Source organism: Lagenorhynchus albirostris, chromosome 20 (assembly GCF_949774975.1).
Source record: "Lagenorhynchus albirostris chromosome 20, mLagAlb1.1, whole genome shotgun sequence".
NCBI classification, from domain to species: domain Eukaryota; kingdom Metazoa; phylum Chordata; class Mammalia; order Artiodactyla; family Delphinidae; genus Lagenorhynchus; species Lagenorhynchus albirostris.
This window is the reverse complement of record NC_083114.1, coordinates 8,602,072-8,621,105: the sequence shown is the minus strand read 5'-3', so window position 1 is coordinate 8,621,105 and position 19,034 is coordinate 8,602,072. Positions and strand designations below refer to the sequence as shown.

General features: G+C 45.6%; 1 protein-coding gene and 1 non-coding gene across 5 annotated transcripts; both read right to left on the bottom strand.

Annotated features, from left to right (window-relative positions):
• Positions 1–7,057: 7,057 nt before the first annotated feature.
• TMEM107 (transmembrane protein 107) lies at positions 7,058–11,939 on the bottom strand. 4 transcript variants are annotated; one of them, XR_009537619.1, is made up of 6 exons: positions 11,386–11,837; positions 11,153–11,220; positions 10,950–11,050; positions 10,101–10,197; positions 9,675–9,874; positions 7,058–8,172 (listed from the first exon to the last, which is right to left on the bottom strand). XR_009537619.1 is itself a non-coding variant. In XM_060134638.1 (6 exons), exons 2-6 carry the CDS (start codon positions 11,470–11,472, stop codon positions 9,805–9,807), a joined length of 423 nt encoding a protein of 140 aa, XP_059990621.1. In that variant the 5' UTR covers positions 11,473–11,659; positions 11,901–11,939; the 3' UTR covers positions 8,920–9,804. The 4 variants fall into 4 exon arrangements, 3 of the variants coding, with proteins under 3 accessions (XP_059990621.1, XP_059990620.1, XP_059990619.1); XM_060134638.1 differs by lacking the exon at positions 7,058–8,172 and adding an exon at positions 11,901–11,939 and having other exon boundaries at positions 8,920–9,874; positions 11,386–11,659; XM_060134637.1 differs by lacking the exon at positions 7,058–8,172 and having other exon boundaries at positions 8,920–9,874; positions 11,386–11,659; positions 11,737–11,764.
• Positions 8,925–9,061, bottom strand: LOC132512418 (U8 small nucleolar RNA). Its single transcript, XR_009538147.1, has one exon. It is a non-coding gene; the product is annotated as a U8 small nucleolar RNA (small nucleolar RNA).
• Positions 11,940–19,034: the final 7,095 nt, after the last annotated feature.

The window sequence follows — 19,034 nt, the reverse complement described above, 5'->3', positions numbered from 1 at the left end:
TCTCTGAGACAAACAGGAGCTAGCTTCTTCCCTCCCCCACCCAGGCTTCCCAGGGCCTCCGGGTGTGACAGCCTCCCCCATGCAGCACCCCACCCCCTCCCAGCGGAAGCCTGGGACTGGCTCTGTCACCAGAGGTGTCATTTCCCAGCTGTCCGGGGGAGGTGAGTGAACTGGGAGTGTGTGTTGGGTGTGGGGACCCAGCAGATCTAAGATAAGATGCGCTCAGCTCCCTTCCCCTCCCAGGAGCCGCCACTTCCCTGGTCCTTGGGCACTGACACAGAAGGTCTGGGTGGCTCAGCCTATGTGAAAAGGAAGAAAAGAGCAGCTTCCCTGATGGTCTCAGATGATGCTGTGGGAGACTAGCTCTTGCTTTTTGGCCCTGAGATTACTTTACTTTCTAGCCAGAGAACAAAGACGCCAAATTCCAGGCTTTTGAGTTCAAAAGCCTCAGGGTCTGGGTCTCAGACAGGTAAGGTTGGAAGGAGGTACAAACAGGCAGCGCTCCCCACCCACACCCTGCCCCGACACCCTATGCTAGCAGGGGAGAAGCTAGTGGAGGACCAGACACGATGATAGACACGGGTGTAAGAGTGATCCTCATTCCCCAACGGCCAAGTCCAGGGGACATGGAAGGGACAGAACCCAGAATACACTGGGGGAGCCAAGGCCATGCGGTGTGGCTTGGAAGGCTGGCACATTGCCATTGCTCTTGGATCCTGGGGGCAGCAGCAGCAGAACAGAAATGAGAGCACATGGACCCATGGAGGCGGGGACCCAGGAGGGTTTATCCCCAAGAGAGGACGCGCAGCTCACTGAGCAGCCCTCCCCACCCACCCCACCTATGCTGTGGTGCTAGGGAACTCCCCACATTTACATCAATGGTGGAGGCAGGAGAAGAGGTGGGGGTGGGGGAGACCAGGTGAGTTCACCTGGGAATGACGAAGAGAATGTTTTCTGCAAGCAGCTAGAATGGAGACCCAAAATAGAGGTAAATTGAACTAAAGAAAAATAAAGTAATATATTTGCATAACTGAGATCGTAGCTTCTACATTTACCTGCTTCTGGGGGTTGGTAGCCAAATTTCCAGGCTCCACTCCCAACGCTCATTCAAAAGATGTGCGAGGGGGCCAAGCACCTCCAATGATTCTGACGTAGGCGGCATGGCAGAGACCTTTAATAAAGGTTTAATAAAGGTTTTCTTTTATTGCTTTTTCCTCTTCTAACAACTGACTTCAAAGTTGGGGTGGAAGGGAGCTGGGTCATTGCCCCACTGACTCATGAACTTGCTCCATCCACATGAGTCAAACTTGACCAAACTAGTAATTAATTTCAGAGACCTTGTGTGTCCCTCAACACAGCATGTACAGAAAAGGCCTTCTAATTAGGAGGAGAATCATGCCCCTGGGAGGGCTGCATGGAATGGGGACCAAGGGTCTAGCCCCCCTCACAATCGGCTACTCAAACCCTGTGACCTCTGGCTCTACCCTCCAAACTGGAAGGCTCGGGGCTGCCTGCCAATCCCTGGGCTCCTGGAGGGAAGGGAAACTACCAGGTACCTACTGCATGTGAAGAGCTTTACATGGATTGCCACCCACATTCAGTGTCCTAATTACGCAAATAATATGACTGCATTCTACTCAAAAAATATTAAAGCACTAGACATAAAACTGAGGTTCCCTTGGACACCCCCCACTTCATCTTCTTGTTTTACTTTCTGGAAGTTTTCCTGTGTCCTCCTTTTGGGGGAAAAAAAGTTTTTTGTTATATTTATTTTTTTCCATTACTCTTTATCCTTAAATAAAGATGGATGTTGATTACCTTTTTAATTTCCAAAGTGCAATATCTTCTCGCATCTCTCTGCATCTATATTTTTTAAATGCAGTATTATATTGTAACCCAAGAAATAGGTAACAATCAAAATTCAAGAGGTACGAAAGAACGTACAGCGAACCTTTGTCCTGAGCCACCCAAGACCCCTATTCCACACAGTTGCTGTTTCAGTCTTGTAAATCTTCCAGATTGGTTGGTGCAGAGACACAGACATAGATACTTCTTTTCTCTTTAAAAATACAAATGCTAAAAAAAAAAAAATACAAATGCTAACAGACTATATGCATTGTTTCCCCTTCCATTTTTTTTAACTTTCCAATTATAGAGTTTTTTTCTTTTTTTCTTGTGCTTCCTAGTTTCTCTATTTCTTCCAGATTTCTTTGATAGGCTTTTTAATATCTGGGAGGAATATATGGAAGGAGTCTCTCTCTTTTCATTTTGGAGGCTTTCCTTAAATGTCTGCTGGTCGTTGGCTCTCTGTTAATATCTAATAGGGAGCCAGCAAGAAGCCGAGTGGAAGCTGTGTGTGTGTGTGTGTGTGTGTGTGTGTGTGTGTGTGTCCGCGCGTGTAGGGGGAGGGCACTCATTGCCGGCTTTGCTGTAGAACAGTGAAAGCCTTTTTACGCAGACTCCCAAATGTTGACAGGTGGCAGGCTTTCTCTGGGGCCGTTCAGTGTTTTGAGAGAATGTCCTCCATTCTCCATCCCTGTCCTGTATGGGTGTGGGTTGGGAGGGCAGGGTGGGAGTTCCTATTTCTAGCTTCAAGCCTCACCTCTGCTGCGCCTGGGGTCCCCAAGTCCAAAGCCTCCCCAAAAATGAGTGTGCGGAGGGTTGGTGTGTGTGACTCAGATGTGAGAGGTGAGGGAGACCCAGGGGTCTCGACACCCTGAACACAGGCTCTCGGCCACCCTCTGTGTTCAGCCAGGCCCTGACCCAGAGTCTAGGGACCTCCAGGATCGTGGAGCATCATTTCTTGTTCATTCTGTCACCACCCTTGGGCCACTGTCCAGCCTCTAAAGCCTGTTGGAATCTTTTTCTCCACTACTGTCTTCTCTCCGGGTCTTTGTCCGTGTACATACATGCCTCTCTGACGCCTCTCCTGTTATCCAGTTCAGTTATGGAAGGGAGAGAAGACAAATGCTCATGTTCACATGTCTTCCATGTTTAGCCAGAAGTCTCACCACAGTTTATTTAACTAGTCCCTCAAGGACCAACTTTGGATTTTTTTTTTCTGTTTTTTTTCCGACCGCTCCTTGCAGAATCTTAGTTCCCTTACCAGGGATGGAACCCGTGCCCCCTACCTTGGGGGTGTTGGAGTCTTAACCACTGGACCACCAGGGAAGTCCAAGGACCAGCTTTTAGGTTGTTTCCAATTTTTCCGCTGTTACAACAGTGCTCTTAGGAACATTGTTGTAAATACCTCCCACCATCAGTCAGCCCTCAGGACAATCCTGTGAAGTAGCTATTGGCTTGATTTTACATTTGGGGAAACCTAGGCTCAGAGAAATGCCTTGATGGGATCTTTTATTAAATTGGTTAGTCCGTGTTTTCTTTCATATATAGAATAAATATCTCTTAAATTTTTTTTCGTATGCAACATATTATAATACATAAACTGGTATCTTTTTAATGTGTGTACTCCTCCCTTCTCAGGTACCAAGCACAGCGCAGAAGCCGGGCAGGCACATGAATAATGAATGATGGTGAACCACGGTCTCAGTGAGGAATGTTTTAAAGGAGAGCCCAGCACAGCAGGCCTGGGAGGCCTCCTGATCCCACACCCTCACTCTGCAACCTTCCATTTATTATTCATTAGAAATTCACTGGGGTTAACAAGCTCCTCTATCAAACACTTGCTGAATTGAGTCAACTGATCTGGCCTGACGGCCAGGAGTCTCAGGTTCTGGTCCCAGATCTCCCTATCTGCATGATGACCTCAAGCGAATAGCTTTCTGCTTGGGCCTCATCTTCCTCATTTGTTAAATGAGGGCTCTTTCACTCTACAATGCCGGGCACCGTGCTGGCACCAGGAGCTACAATAATATACAAGAAAAGAGATCATTAAACAGAGCATGGGGAAATTCCCTGGTGGTCCAGTGGTTAGGACTCTGCTCATTCACTGCGGAGGGCGCAGGTTCAATCCCTGGTCGGGGAACTAAGATCCCGCAAGCCAAGCCATGCAGCCAAAAAAATAAAAAAATAAAAACAAAACCCACAACACATCATGTTTGTCAATTATACCTCAATAAAGCTGGAGGGAAAAAAAAGCACCCACCATGATCTTTGATGGATGTAATGATCAAACACTTGCCAACACAGCTCAGACAGATTTAAACCAGAAAGGAGGCTCTGAGGGCTCACATGACTGGAGTGTAGCTGGAAACAGCAGGGTCCAGGTGCTCATGTGATGTCGTCAGGGATCTGGTTCTCTGTTTCCAGGCCTGCTGGCCTTTGCCTTAGCTTCATTTCCAGATAGGGAACAGAAGCAGCTGCAGGCTCACATTCTTTTAAAATGTTAGTTAAAAAAATAAAAAAATGAATGTGGTTCAAAATTCCAAAAATTCAAAAGAGCATATGGAGAAAGTCTCTCTCTCACCCTTTTCTCCCAGCCCTCCAGCTTCCACCTCTCAGCTCCAGTCCTCCCAGTAGTTTCCCTCCTTCCAGAGATGCTCTGTGCACATACCTTTCCACCTTTCTTTACACAAATGGAAGAACACCACACGAACTGTTCTGTAACTTGCTTTTGTCACTTAAGTATCTTGGAGACTGTTCCATAACCATGTATAAGGTTTGCTTTCGTCCTGGCTGCAGTGTTACATGGTAATGCAGTTTAACCAACCCCCTGTTGACAGACATTTGCTTCCAATCTTTTGCCACTACAAGCAAAGCTGCAAGAAATAATCTACACATCCCCATTCTACCTGTGTGCAAACCTGAAGGGCTAATTCCTAGATGTGAAAGTCCTAGGTCAAAGGGTATGGCTCTTTGTGATTGATTTTGATTTTGATGGGATATTGCCAAATTGCTCTCAGGTGGATGTGTTACCAATTTTTATTCCACCAACAAACAGGTGAGGCTTGTTTACTTAAACCCAATACCCTCTTCAACTCGCTATGAAACTTCTTGGTCATTGAGTGTAAGTTAGGCATGATTTGCATCTGTCTTATGCTGAATGAAGTCAGGCATCTCTTCCTATATTTGAGAGTTCTTTATATTTCCTTTTATATTTCCTGTTCTGCAAAATGTCTGTACAGTTTTTTGTACATTTTTATTGGGTTGTCAGTATTTTTCTTACAGATTTGTAGGACATTTTTATGTATCAAAATTAGCTCTTTCTAATACGAGTTATGAATATTTTTGTTTAGATTTTCATTTGTCTTTTAACTTTTGCTTTTTTTTTTACCACGCATACTTTTAACATTTTAAATACAGATTTAAATATATCAGTCTTTCATGACTTCTGCATCTTGTTTTCATACTTATGTCTTCCCTACTCCAAACTATTTACTTCTGTGGTATTCTTACCAGAAATGCATAACCTCAATCTAATCACGAGGAAACATTGGACAAATCCAAATTGAGGGACATTCTGCAAAATAACTCACCAGTGCTCTATAGATGTGTCAAGATCATGAAAGGAAAAAAAAAGGGACTGTCTCAGATTGGAAAAGCCTAAGGAGACGTGACAACTAAATGCAATGTAAAATCCTGGATTAGATCCTGAGTCAGAAAAAATGCATTAATGGGAAAACTGGAAAAATTCAAATATGACTTGTAGATTAGTTAACAGTATTGTATCAACACTAATTTCCTGGTTTCCATAATTATACCATGGCTATGCAAGATGTGAACATCTGGAGAAGCTGGGTGAAGGGTATACAGGACATTTGTACTGTTTTTGAAACTTTTCTGTGCTCTAAAATTATAAGGTATTGATCCATATTTTCCCCCCAATGGCTACTCAGTTTTTCTAATAAACTTTATTGACTAATCCCTTTCCCCACTGATTTTTAATTTTTTTTACTTTTAAATTATAAAAAATACATAAAACTTACCATCTTAACCATTTTTAAGTGTACAATTCAGTAGTGCTAAGTACATTCATATTGTTGTAAAACCAATCTCCAGAACTCTTTTCATCTTGCAGAACTTAAACTCTCTACCCATTAAACAACTCCCCCTTTTCCTCTCCCCCGGCTCTCGGCAAGCACTGTTCTACATTCCGTCTCTATGACTTTGAGCCTCTACTCTTGGTCCCTCATATAAGTAGAATCGAGCAGTATTTGTTTTTTCATGACTGGCTGACGCTGATTAACAAGCCACTAATTTCACAATAAAATGAGAACCTATTTTTGATGCTAATTGGCAAAGCCTCGGGTGGTGGCTAAGAGATAGATTGTTGAGGTGCTTGTAGTAAGTACTTCTGGAGCGTGAAGGAATTGAGGCACAGAGAGGTTTAGTGACCTGTTGGTGATCACACAACCAAGGAGAGAGGGTGCACGTTAACCCCAGGATTGGCTCCACAGCTCGCTTCTGGTCTCTGCCCTAGGCTAGGGATCACAGAAGAGAGCCAAGGCATGGAAACCAGCAGCATCTGGGTGGTGTCTGAAGAGGTGGATGAAGTCACCCAAGGAGTAGTGACCACCGGCACTTAAGAGGCGACAACCCAGTAATATGTCCCCAGTGACTGGCCAGCTCTGGGTTCTCAGTCAATATTCATCAGCTGAGCCTAAAAAGGAGCAGCCAGAACGGGGGGAGGTAAGCCAGGGGAACTAATTTCAGAAACGAAGGGAGAACAAATTTCAAATGAGGGGAGTGGTCAGCATATTGGAAAGAGATCAAACTCTAGTCTGAGAGGGAACCTCTGGATTTAGGAACAAGGAAATCATTGGTGATGAGAGGTTTCTTGCAGGAGCAAGAAAGTGCTGGTAAATGTTTAACAACCCACTTTCCAAAAAAAGTATGCATTTGTGTATGTACATAAGTTTATTATAAATTTTACTGATATAAAGGATATGTAACAGAATCCACAAATAATAAAATGTACAATATTTTTTTATTGTAAATGCTATTCTGTATCCATGATTTCATAAATGGAGTTATAGTCTAAGTACAAGTGCAGTTCCAACGTGAACGTTCGTTGATGTTTTCATTTACGTTTTTGAGTAAGACAAAAATGAAACACACGATATGCTGAAACCTCACAGATTCCTCAATGACTTGAGTGATTTCTTTGCTGAAACTGACAACAGTTTTCAAATCCTGGAATGTATCCTCAACTTTCTGTGCTATTCACAGTGTAACAGCCTATAGACATGACATTTCAAGATTCTTTTTTTTTTTTTTTTTTTTTTGCGGTACGCGGGCCTCTCACTGTTGTGGCCTCTCCCGTTGCGGAGCAACAGGCTCCGGACGCGCAGGCTCAGCGGCCATGGCTCACGGGCCCAGCCGCTCCGCGTGGTTCTTCCCGGACCGGGGCACGAACCCGTGTCCCCTGCATCGGCAGGCGGACTCTCAACCACTGCGCCACCAGGGAAGCCCAAAGATTCTTTTTTAATTAATTAATTAATTAACTTATTTTTGGCTGTGTTGGGTCCTTGTGGCAGTGCGTGGGCTTCTCATTGCCGTGGCTTCATGGCTTCCCTTGTTGCGGAGCATAGGCTCTAATGCGTGTAGGCTTCAAGAGTTGTGGCTTGTAGGCTTCAGCGCTCAGCCTCAGTAGTTATGGCGCATGGGTGTAGTTGCTCCGCGGCATGTGGAATCCTCCTGAGCCAGGGCTCGAACCCGTGACGTTGCAAAGGTCCACCTTTTTTTCCTCGCGGACAACCTGCTCCCTTTTTTCTCTGCTCCAGCCACACTCGAGGACCTCACTCAAACAGCTCCTGAGAAGCAGCACTCCTGCCACCTTCGGCAATTTCATCACTCCTTCGTAGCACCTGTAAATCGCCTCTGCACCTTTTATAACAATTTAGAACTAAACTACTCTGAGAGTACCACACACTTCTGTCTCTTTCCATGAGCCGCAATATCTGTGATGGCCGAGGATCAAACATCTACTCCCTCAGTGCCTACTACAGCATACAGTACTAGTATCCATAAAGAAGCGCTGCCAGAAAACAGAGAGAGCTAGGAAAAAGTTATCTACGTACAGGAATCACCTGCAGGGCATCACCAGAAAACATCTCCTTGCATGTGTTTTTGGCTTCCCTGGTGGCGCGGTGGTTGAGAGTCCGTCTGCCGATACAGACGAAGGCGGGTTCGTGCCCCGGTCCGGGAAGATCCCGCATGCAGCGGAGCGGCTGGGCCTCTCAACCATAGCCGCTGAGCCTGCGCGTCTGGATCCTGTAGTCCGCAACGAGACAGACCACAACGGTACAACGGTGAGAGACCCGCGTACAGCTTAAAAAAAAAAGGCCTGGACTCCACCTTTTAAAACTGAAATGTACGAACAAAACTTTCCCAACACACAACAACCCTTCTCTTGAAAACGTGAGCTTGCAAATAAATATACTCACCCCGTGACAAGACCAAACCTTCGACTCCTGTAGTTTTCACAACACCTAACAGCGCGTTTCAATAACTTCTTTTTGAACGTATTCTTTCTATAAACTACCAAGCAAAAACAGGGTACTCTTACTTACACTATTGACTGAAAACAGAAGCTTCAACAGGTTCTTAAGAGAAAGATTCCACAAGGAAACTCCTGCAGAGCGAAATTAAAGATGCGAAACTAATACTGCCAGAATAAAACCGTAACAAATACAGAAAACCCACTCCTCAAAAACCCAAGGACACATAACACGTCATTAAAAACTTAAAAAATAACATTAACCAGCACTTACTACCGTAGTATTTAACATATGTCTAAGAATTACCGCTCCACGACCTCTCCAAAACAAAAGAAAAAAAAAAACCCTAAACTTTCTCCTTCCAAAAAATACATCTCATCACTAACAAATCCCAAGAAACCCTTGTACTCTGGAGACGAATAACGCGTATCGTTTTTTTCTCTCAGTAAGTATACCATACCACTAAAAACACTTAACTATCACCCATGGAAAAAACTACACTAAAAATAAAGATCGTCAGAAAGAATCAGAAAGGAGCAATCAGGATGTTGCAAAGCCTGATTACGCACAGCCGTTAATCACGAAATCATGCGTACTCCAATCATCATATTCCATTCTGTTCTCCAAAAGGAGAAACAGGTAAGGATTATCCTACCTGACGATACAGAAAACTGTGGGGCATTCCGTACTCTGGGAAAAAGATTCCACTTTGAGCGAGGGTGAGAACCCAACACGTTACCCTGAGCAACCTAAAGCTATCTAGGTTCTTCCATTTCTGTTGCTACATTTATTTGCAGATGTTATAAAATATATTTTTCCATTTGGCGTCAAAAAAGCATAGGCTAATTCCTCCCAGAACGCTCCACTCACTTAAGAGCCTGCTGTCCTACCCGGCCGCCTCACTTTATTTACATATCCCCGCCCACTCCCTGCCGCCAGAAATCTACCGTAATAACCAAAATAAAAGCGACATCTAGTATCTTAGAGTGCAAGACTGTTCCGTTTCTATAGTAGATTGGCCACCCCAATTTTCTCCTGAAATTTTTATGTCTTGATCTATCTTTTTTTTTTTTTTTTTTTTGGCCACGCTGCGCGGCATGCGGGATCTTAGTTCCCCGACCAGGGATCGAACCCGCGCCCCCTGCAGTGGAAGCGCGGAGTCCTAACCGCTGTACTGCCACGAATTCCAGTAAGTCTTGATCTTACCCTAAAATATATTTTTTTCACAAAGAATTGTAAACAAAACTCATAACTCCAGACTCGAGAGACAATTACCCTAACACTGACATCCTCCACCAAATGCAGTTTTAGGGGGAGGGCTGAAGTCTATGGTTTCCTTCTTCCAGGAACGGTGAGTGGTCCCTCGCTTCTCCAGCCTTCATCCCTACTTCCAGTCACGAAGGTATCAGAAAGGTTTCTTTTTCAGCCCAAAGACGCTGATGAATAATGCTATTTCGGTGACGGCTGGGATGGCACTATGGAAGGTAGGTGATAGGTTCAGGGCCCCTTCCAATAAAAACATCCAAATCCCCAAGCCAGCAATCCCACCCCCAAAGTGTAGGAGTGGGGGACCTCAAAAAGACCACGGGATGTTGAGTGGATCTGATATCTAATACATGGAGTAAAGGGCTGGGTAGGGGAAACCTTCAGATTTAAAGTAAACCGTCCTTCCCCGTCCTCAAACATTGGGTGCTACCATACCTGCAGAAGACAAAAATGTACCAGTACGTGGTGCACTCCCAACGCTCAAATATGAAGAAGGATAGGGCCACAGATGCACTACAGTGAGCCCCAATGGCTTGGGAACGCACCAGAGTCAAGGAAAGCCTTTGGATCAATAGGTAGTGATGGGCCAGAAAAGGCCAGTGATGGGACTGGCATCTGCATTCTGGTTCACCTCCTGGAGAGCAGGGCACCTCTTGCTCCCTTTACCACACTGCAAAGGCCAGAGTCAGCAGCCCTGACTTCTGAGTTTTAGGACTGCCATGTGAGTGGAGGCCAGAACTGAGCCTGCACAGCTGGGGCCCCAAGCTACCGCCACCCCATATCTATCAGGTGAAGTAGTAGGCTCCCCACCTACTCCAAGCACACGGGAATGCTCACAGTGACATTATACACCCTGCTAGAATCACTCTCCAGCACCCTGGCCCTCCCCGTCCACTATCCCAGTGTCAAGAGCCTTCCCTGATCCATCTTCCTCAGTCTCTTCTGCATTCCCATAGTGCTTCACATCTTTTCACATCCTATGGCACAGTGCTTATCACACTGAATTACAGCTGTCTGTCTGTGTGTCTGCCTCTTCCTCAAGATAGAAAACTGTGTTTTACTCCCATTTTGAGATCTCCAGTGCCTGACGCATAGCAAGAGCTTAACAAATGATCAAAGATTGTATTAAATCTTCTACATTACCTAAGAAGATCTCTCAACTGGAGGGATTCTGTTTGCCTGCCAGGGCAAACACCACTGTGCCAGAAAGGCCTAGTTAGGTGGCTGAAGGGCGTTAAGATGGAAATGGGCCGTACAGGAAAGGTGCACAAGTAGAAAGGATACAGATGAGGCTCTGGGTGCTGTTGAACATGGAAACTCCTGAGAAGAAACCGGCCAGCTCCACTGCAAAGAGGGCCAGGGTGACAGAGAGCGCTGCCACCAGCCTGCAGAAAGGAAGGGAGCTGGCTTAGGCCTTCTGGCCTTTTTCTAACACCCCTTCACTCCCACTACTGCTTAATTCTGACCACCCTGCCCCAAGTGCTCACTGCATGTCCTGCTTTTCATACTCCTCAGGGGTAAACTTGAGAGGCAGGCAGGCCTGGATGTTGCTGTCCTGGGAAGCAGGGCAGAAAGAAAGAAGTTGAAAGAGGGTCGGGCGGCGGATGGCGGGGGAATGGGCGGACCCCACCGGGTAAGGCCCCGGGGGAAAAGGTGCGGTGGGGCTGGGACCACCCCAAGGTGGGAAGGGGGGCGAGAGGAGGGGGGCCATGGGTCTTACCCGCGACCAAAATAAGGTGATGACGACCACCAAATGCGCCAGGAGCGTCAGAAAGCGAGAGGGCACGAGTCCCGAGATCCGACCCATGGCCCCCTGGGTAAGGGTTACCTCCTGGAGCAGAGGCCGTGGTCTCTGGGACTGGAAGCTCAGGGAGGGCCACTCCTCAAGTCTCCAGGCTAGCCTACAAAAATTCGACGTACTCCGCCTTCCCGCTCGCGCTGGTGCCGCCCAGTTGCCTTGGTAACCGCATAAGCGGGGGCTACGACGGGAATCTCTGAAAATATCGCGAGAGCAGTAAATTATCGCGCCGCCGAGAACCCCCAGAGGATCGCGGGTACGGGTCATCTGTACTTCATCCCGGCCGGGTGCGGACAGCCAGCCGCCTCTCCGTGCGCAGCCGAGCTGTCGGCACCTGAGAGTGTGCGGCGGTGGCGCGGTCCCGCACTGCCGACTCTGCCCGCGCAGCCACGACGAACGGAAACCCGCCCTGCCTAGCCCAGGACACTCCTTCCTACCCGGATGCCCACGCCGGGAGCCGCCCGGCCCCCAGCCCCCGCTGCCTTGATTCGGGTTCCCCCCAACCAACTCCCCAGACAACTTGCTCAGATTGGTGAGGGATTTGCAGAGTGCAGAAAATGGCCCGCTCTCCTGAACTAGGGTGTGGATGAGAGACTTGTTTAGGGAAGGGAGTGTACGAGAAAAGGGGGTGGAGCGGGGAGTGGAGGAAGAGAATGAAACCCTGCGTCCCTGGGAGGCAAGGATCGAGGGCGGAGATGCAGACCCCGCAACGATTTCCTTATCTCTTTGAGCTGTGGGCAGGACTTAGCCCAACTACAGTCCAAGCATCTCTCACTATCGCGACCTCACTGACCTTTGGGCCTCAAAGGGGATCCCTGCAGAACGGAAAGTTCTCGCCCGCATTCATTGCTCACAGTCTAGTCACAACCTCGCAGGGGCCTCCCTACCCACTTACCAGATCATCTCTCTTCCTACTGTCAAGAATAATAATGGATAAACATCTATAGTAAGAATAGAAAAGAGTTTTATTTGAACCAAACTAAGGACTAGCCCGGAAGCCCACTTCCCACATCACTCTGAGAAACTGCCCCAGGGAAGCATGGTTTCCAGTACAGTTTTATATCTGGTCAGAACAAAGAACATTAAACAAGTAAGTGTTACATTTCTTCATGTTTTTTTTTTTAAAAAAAGAACAGACCATGAGTACACAGCAAGTCAGTATGGTGTTGGCACCTGGGAAGGGAGTCATCATCAAAAGAGGACCAGCATTGGCATCCCAAGATGCCATGTTTATTGTTAACATGGACATTCTTTACTTCTGGTCAGTGTGCCCTTTTCTTTAATAAAGCAGGTGTACAATGTATGTTTGATAGGCCACAAACAGGCTGTTTTAGTTAGCATAAAATTCAAGTTAGGGGCTTCCCTGGTGGCGCAGTGGTTGAGAGTCCGCCTGCCGATGCAGGGAACACGGGTTCGTGCCCCGGTCCGGGAAGATCCCACATGCCGTGAAGCCTGCGCGTCCGGAGCCTGTGCTCCGCAACGGGAGAGGCTACAACAGTGACAGGCCCGCGTACCGCAAAAAAAAAAAAAAACCCACAAAAATTCAAGTTAACTCATGTTTAAGCCAGAATGACTTCCCCATACCTCAATATGTGAACATTTCTTTTGTCACTACTCTTCATCTCAGTGCTTCTAGGAGGGTCTAAACTACAAACCCTAGAGGCATTTTTTATTTCTTCATTCATTCATTCAACAGATATTCATTGACTAGCTATAAGTCCCAGGCACTGTGCTGGGCTCATGTTCTTGAGGAACAAGTCAGAAGTGTCTACCTTCCTGGGTCAGAGAGATCGACGACAAACAGGCAAACAAATAATATATCTGCATGATAATAAGTGCTGTAAATAAAAATTTTTAAGGGAAATATTAGAATAATGTGATCAAGGAAAGTTTCTTTGAAAATGGGTCATTTGTTCTTAAACTTTGTTTTAGGAAATGTGGTCAAAAATGAGAGGAAATGCTTTTCTCTCTTCCAGGTCCCCAATGTAATAAATGGATTTCCTTTTTTCTAAACCAGTGGGTGAAAAAATTCATAAGTCAAAGAGACAGTCAAAAGATGTTTCCTCAAGGTCATGAAAGACAAAGAGATGTGACAAAAATGGGCAAACGACAAGGTCCTGCTGTATAGCACAGGGAACTATATTCAATATCCTTGATAAACCATAATGGAGAAGAATATCTATCTATCTATCTATCTATCTATCTATCTATCTATCTATCTATCTATATATCTGAATCACTTTGCTTTACAGCAGAAATGAAAACAACATTGTGAAACAACTATACTTCAATAAAAAAAAAAAGACGTGCCAAATTTGACATGAGAAATTTAATGTGTGATCCTAAATGATCCTGGATCAGGAAAAGAATTTTTTTATTATAAAGGACATTAGTGGAACAACTGGCAAAATTTGAATAAGGTCTCTAGCCTAGATAATAGTACTGTATCGGTGTTAATTTCCTGAGTTTTTGATAATTCTACTGCCTTTATGGAAGAGAATGTCCTCGTTAGAACTTTTCTCTGGGAATAGAAAGCCCAGGACTTCAGAGCCACGCTCCCCCAGACAGTTTATCGGGTCTGGCTATTCACAGGTGAAGGAAGCACTGTCCTAGAGTGAAAGTGAGGAAAGCCCATGACCCGCTTTTGCAAGATTCTCCAAGGTCCCTGGAGCAAATAGAATGAACAGAAGAAGTCAGCTGTATGAAGATCTGGGGAAAGAGCATTCCAGGTCAGGCACAGCAAGTGCAAAGTTCCTTAGGTGGGAACAAGCCCAGTGTATTTGTTGAACAGAAAGGGAGCTAGTGTGTCTGAAGCCCATAATGGAAGGGGAAGAAGAGATCAGGGCGAGGTGGGATGGGTAGACAAGGGACATGGCCTTGCAGCCATGCGGAGGGACAGGCTCAGATTTGTATAACATACATAGATGACTTTGGTTGCAACATGGAGAATGGATTTTAAGATTTTAAGCAGAAGGTCTATGAAGAAGCCATGGTGTTATCCAGGAAAGATAGGATGAGATTGGACCAGAGTGGAGTCAGGGAGGTGGAGTGAAGTGGAAGGAATCTAGAGATCCTTAGAAGATAAAGTCTGAACATGGGGCTGTGAGTGGATGAGAAAAAGGGAGCAGTCAAGGATGACTGTTAGATTTTGGGCTCCAGCAGCTGGAAGTTTGGGGTATTCTGCTCATAATAGCCTTCCTGCCTAGGGGACCTATAGATAGTAAGAACTGGGCAGTCACAGTTCACATTGTGAATTAGTAAACAGCAAGCATTTAGGTCTGTCCTGTCACTTTCCATGACCTTGGTTCAGGGAAGCCTGCTCTACAGTCTCACAAAAGCGAATTTTGGAGCCACCCTGTGGCCATAGGAGGTATTGCTGGTGACCAGGTGTCCTTCCCCAGAGGGCCACTCGTCCCAGGGCTGGAACTCACATGTCCCAACATTTGAACTGGTCATAAAAGAATTTAGAAAAACATTTTTTTTTGAAAAACATTTTTTAAATCACAGAAATATTCCAATATATGTAAAGATAAAGAAAAATAAAGAAAACCCCATTTGAAGCCTACCGTTCTGCTTCAGCAATTACCAACACATGACCAACCTTTTTTCAGCTATCCTCTCCCTCCCAGTCCCACTGGGTTATTTTGAAGCAAATCCCAGACATCACGAAATAATTCTGTCCAGGAGGAAGAAATTTCCCCCCATCTCTCTTGAGTTCTTTTAGCTGATCTAATAATTACGCTGACACAAGACATTAACAGGAGGAAAAAAATAATTTAATTCATACACAGGGAAGTCTCATAGAAATGGGACCACCGAAGTGACCAAAGCAGGCTGTTTATATATCATTGTTTGACAAAGAAATATTATTTGTGAAGATTTAACAAAGGGGCTTGTGCTAGGGGTAGCTGACTAATGAAGACATTTGTTACACAGCTTTCTTAGCCTTAAATTCCCTCATTCTGGTGATGAAATAAAATTTATATTTTAAGGCAGGACAAGAGAAACTAAACATAAAATTCTCTCTGTGTGTTTGTTTGGCCCTCCTCCCTCTCTCCCTAATGTGCAGTGTGTATCTGCATTACACATTAGCCAGAGCTCCTCAAAGACAGAAGTGACTGCTCAGCTGTAAAGATCAATTTTCCCCCCTTTCTTCCGATGCTAGTAGTGTAACTTTTTTTTTTTTTAACTTCTTAAAAGAATAGCATTCTTTCCCAACTCTGTAGGGCGTCATGGTGACTTGCCGGTCACTTTGTAAGTGTTTACCTGGACTACGTACCTTGGTGAACTTTATGTAATACATCAGTATGTCATTTTGATGTATGATCCCTTGTCTTGAAAATGTATATGACTGTGCCTTGGACTTTTAACAGGCAGCACATCATGCTTGCTTGTCTCTCTTTTTCTAGTTTTTAATCTGAGCAGTGGGTTCAGGTGTAGTCAGACTGAGGCAACCACTGTAAAGTTCCCCATCAGTTTTTCACCTACTGGTTTAATTAATCGTCACTGCCTAGCTCCATTATTTCAAGGGGGGGTTGCAAACTGGGGATGTCCTAATTCTATCATTCCTTCTGCATTTGTCACCTGGGATTCTCCTGTAAATAAGAATGTGCCCTTATGGACTCATTGTTTACCATGAGATACAGGTCATACAGGAAATGTTGGATAAATGTGTGATTTTCATTCCATTAGTTACCAGTTTTCAGAATAATGGTTCCCCAGTATCCTCCCAAAGTGACTAATTAGTTGTTTTTAGTTGTTAGATTTTAACATCTTTTGTGTGTTTCAGTGCATTGCAGTTGTTTTGCTTTTTGAGTCTCAGATTGTCTCAGTCTGGGGTCAGCACTGTCCAACAGAACTTTCCATGATGATAGAGATACTCCACATTGTCTCTGTCCAGTATGGTGGCCAGCTAGCTCCCTGTGGCTACTGAACACTTGAAATGTGGCTATTTGGACCTAAGGGACTGAATTTTTAAAATTTAACTTGATTCCAATAGCCCCATATTGAATAGCCACCCTAGCGGCTACCATATGTAGCAATGCAACTCTGGACAGAATAATTTATTGGTTTCTAAAATTTGGAAACTGAAGGTTTCCCTGGTGGCACAGTGGTTAAGAATCTGCCTGCCAGTGCAGGGGACACAGATTCAAGCCCTGATCCAGGAAGACCCCACATGCCGCGGAGCAACTAAGCCCGTGTGCCACAACTACTGAGCCCACGAGCCACAACTACTGAAGCCTGAGCGCCCAGAGCCCGTGCTCCACAACAAAGAGAAGTCACTGCAAGGAGAAACCCGTGCACCGCAATGAAGAGTAGCCCCGGCTCGCTGCAACTAGAGGAAGCCTGTGCGCAGCAACGAAGACCCAACGCAGCCAAAAATAAATAAATACATTTTTTTTAATGATAAAAAAATAAGACAATTAGAAAAAAAATTGGAAACTGATAGGATGAATGGAGGAGATTTCAACATCAGAGAGTATTCTGGATAGTGACACTGGACTAATCATACTTCTCATTTGCTGCAGCAACTCTCTGGGCCTAGAAATCAAGTCCATGTTCCCATTCCCTGGTACCATATTCACTGACTCAACCTCCCCTCCTAGCAACAGTTTCCACCTCACTCCATGCTCTTCAACTACCCAGACTCCTTCCTCTACAAGCCAGTCTCTTGCCCACTCTAGTACTTCTGCTAAAGCTATCCCTCACTGAGTTCACAAGTGCTTATTAAATACATACCATAGTCCTGGGTGCTAGGAATGCATATTCCCTACTCTTGAGTAACTTAGAGTGTAGTAAGGGAAACAACTGGCAAAAAATTAAAAGGCGGCATTTTAAGTGTTACCTTGGAGGAGACACAGGAAGGACCTCCTTCCCCAGGTGGGGGAAGAATTGGGGAAGAGAGAGCTTCTCAGTTGAGTCTGGAGGGGTACATAAGGGTCAGCCAGGTAAAGAAGGACTGAGAATATTGCCGAACTCAGGTTTGGCTAAAGCCAATACTTGAGAGACAAGTGTTGGCTGGAAAGGAAAGCTTGCTTTATTCAGGAGATCGGCAACCTGGGGAGGAGGCGGACTCACGTCCAAGAACCAACTCTGAAGATTCTGCTGGACCATGAAAGTTTTTAAAGGGAGATAGAGAAAGCTAATTGCAGGTAATCATTAGGGGAGGGGGTCGTAGTCTTTGTTATCTTCCACTGTGTTCAGACTTTCTTCTGATTCGTTGGTGGTAAGGTAACAGGGCGGTGTTCCAGTAATATTGTGCTCAGCCTGAAGTTACCATCCTCCATCTGGGTGGGGGTCTTTTTTCCTTCAGATGAGCTCAAAGATATACTGTTATATACTTTCCTTGAGGAGGAACCAGGACCCTGCCCCATGCTGCTGCACTATTGTTTCTTGACTGTTCCTCCTTTGTTTCTACATTCCCTCCCTTCCTTGATTAGCAACTATTAGAATCTGCCCTTTTGGTACCCAGGGAAGGTCAGGGAGGTTGAATGAAGCCTATTTCCTGCTAATGGGGAAACAGGGCACAAGGAAAATTTGTGCCCAGGAGGGCCCCACAGGGTCCTGCTCCATTTCAGAAAGACCATCAAGCAATACCAGGGACAGTGACACAGAGACAGCTGTGACCAAGGTGAGTTTAGGCGACTGTAAATAAGGCAGCAGCGTTGTCACACGGGACGGGAGGAGGCAGTGGCTGAAGAATCATGCAAGGACTAGAGAGTTATGATAACAACAACCATAATAATTGAGTGGTGATTACCAGCCATGTTCTAATAATTATCTACTATAATCTTTACTATTTTAATCTTTACTATTATAATCTTTACTATTTTACAGGTAGGGACATTGAAATACAGAGAGGTTCAATAACAAGCTCAAGTTACACAACTAGTATTAGCAAAGCCTGATTATGAACGCTGGCAGCCTGGTTCCGGGACCCACATGCTTAAGAAGCACCTGGCCTTGGGGGTCCAGCCAATAAAGTAGTATTTGAACCCGAAGGTGATGGTGAAACATGAGGGAAGGGGGCAGGGCACAACCGTTAAAAGAATGACATAGGGCTTCCCTGGTGGCGCAGTGGCTGAGAATCTGCCTGCCGATGCAGGGGACACGGGTTTGAGCCCTGGTCTGGGAAGATCCCACATGCAACGGAGCAACTAGGCCCGTGAGCCACGACTACTGAGCCTGCGCGTCTGGAGCCTATGCTCCGCAACAAGAGAGGCCGCGATAGTGAGAGGCCCGCGCACCGCGATGAAGAGTGGCCCCCACTTGCCGCAACTGGAGAAAGCCCTCGCACAGAAACGAAGACCCAACACAGCCAGAAATAAATAAATAAATAAATAAATAAAAAAGAATGACATAGTCGTTGAGGATACGACATAAAATGGTTAGAACCAACTAGGTCCAGGATGGCAGAAGATTCCACTTCCAGAAGACCTTGAGCCTCATTATAGGCTCACTGTAATACACTAGCATACGCTAAATAACACCCACAGGCACCATGGCAGTTCCCAGGCCAACCATAAAAGTACAAAAAGTGGGTGGTGGCCCAATTCCTGGAAATCCCCGCC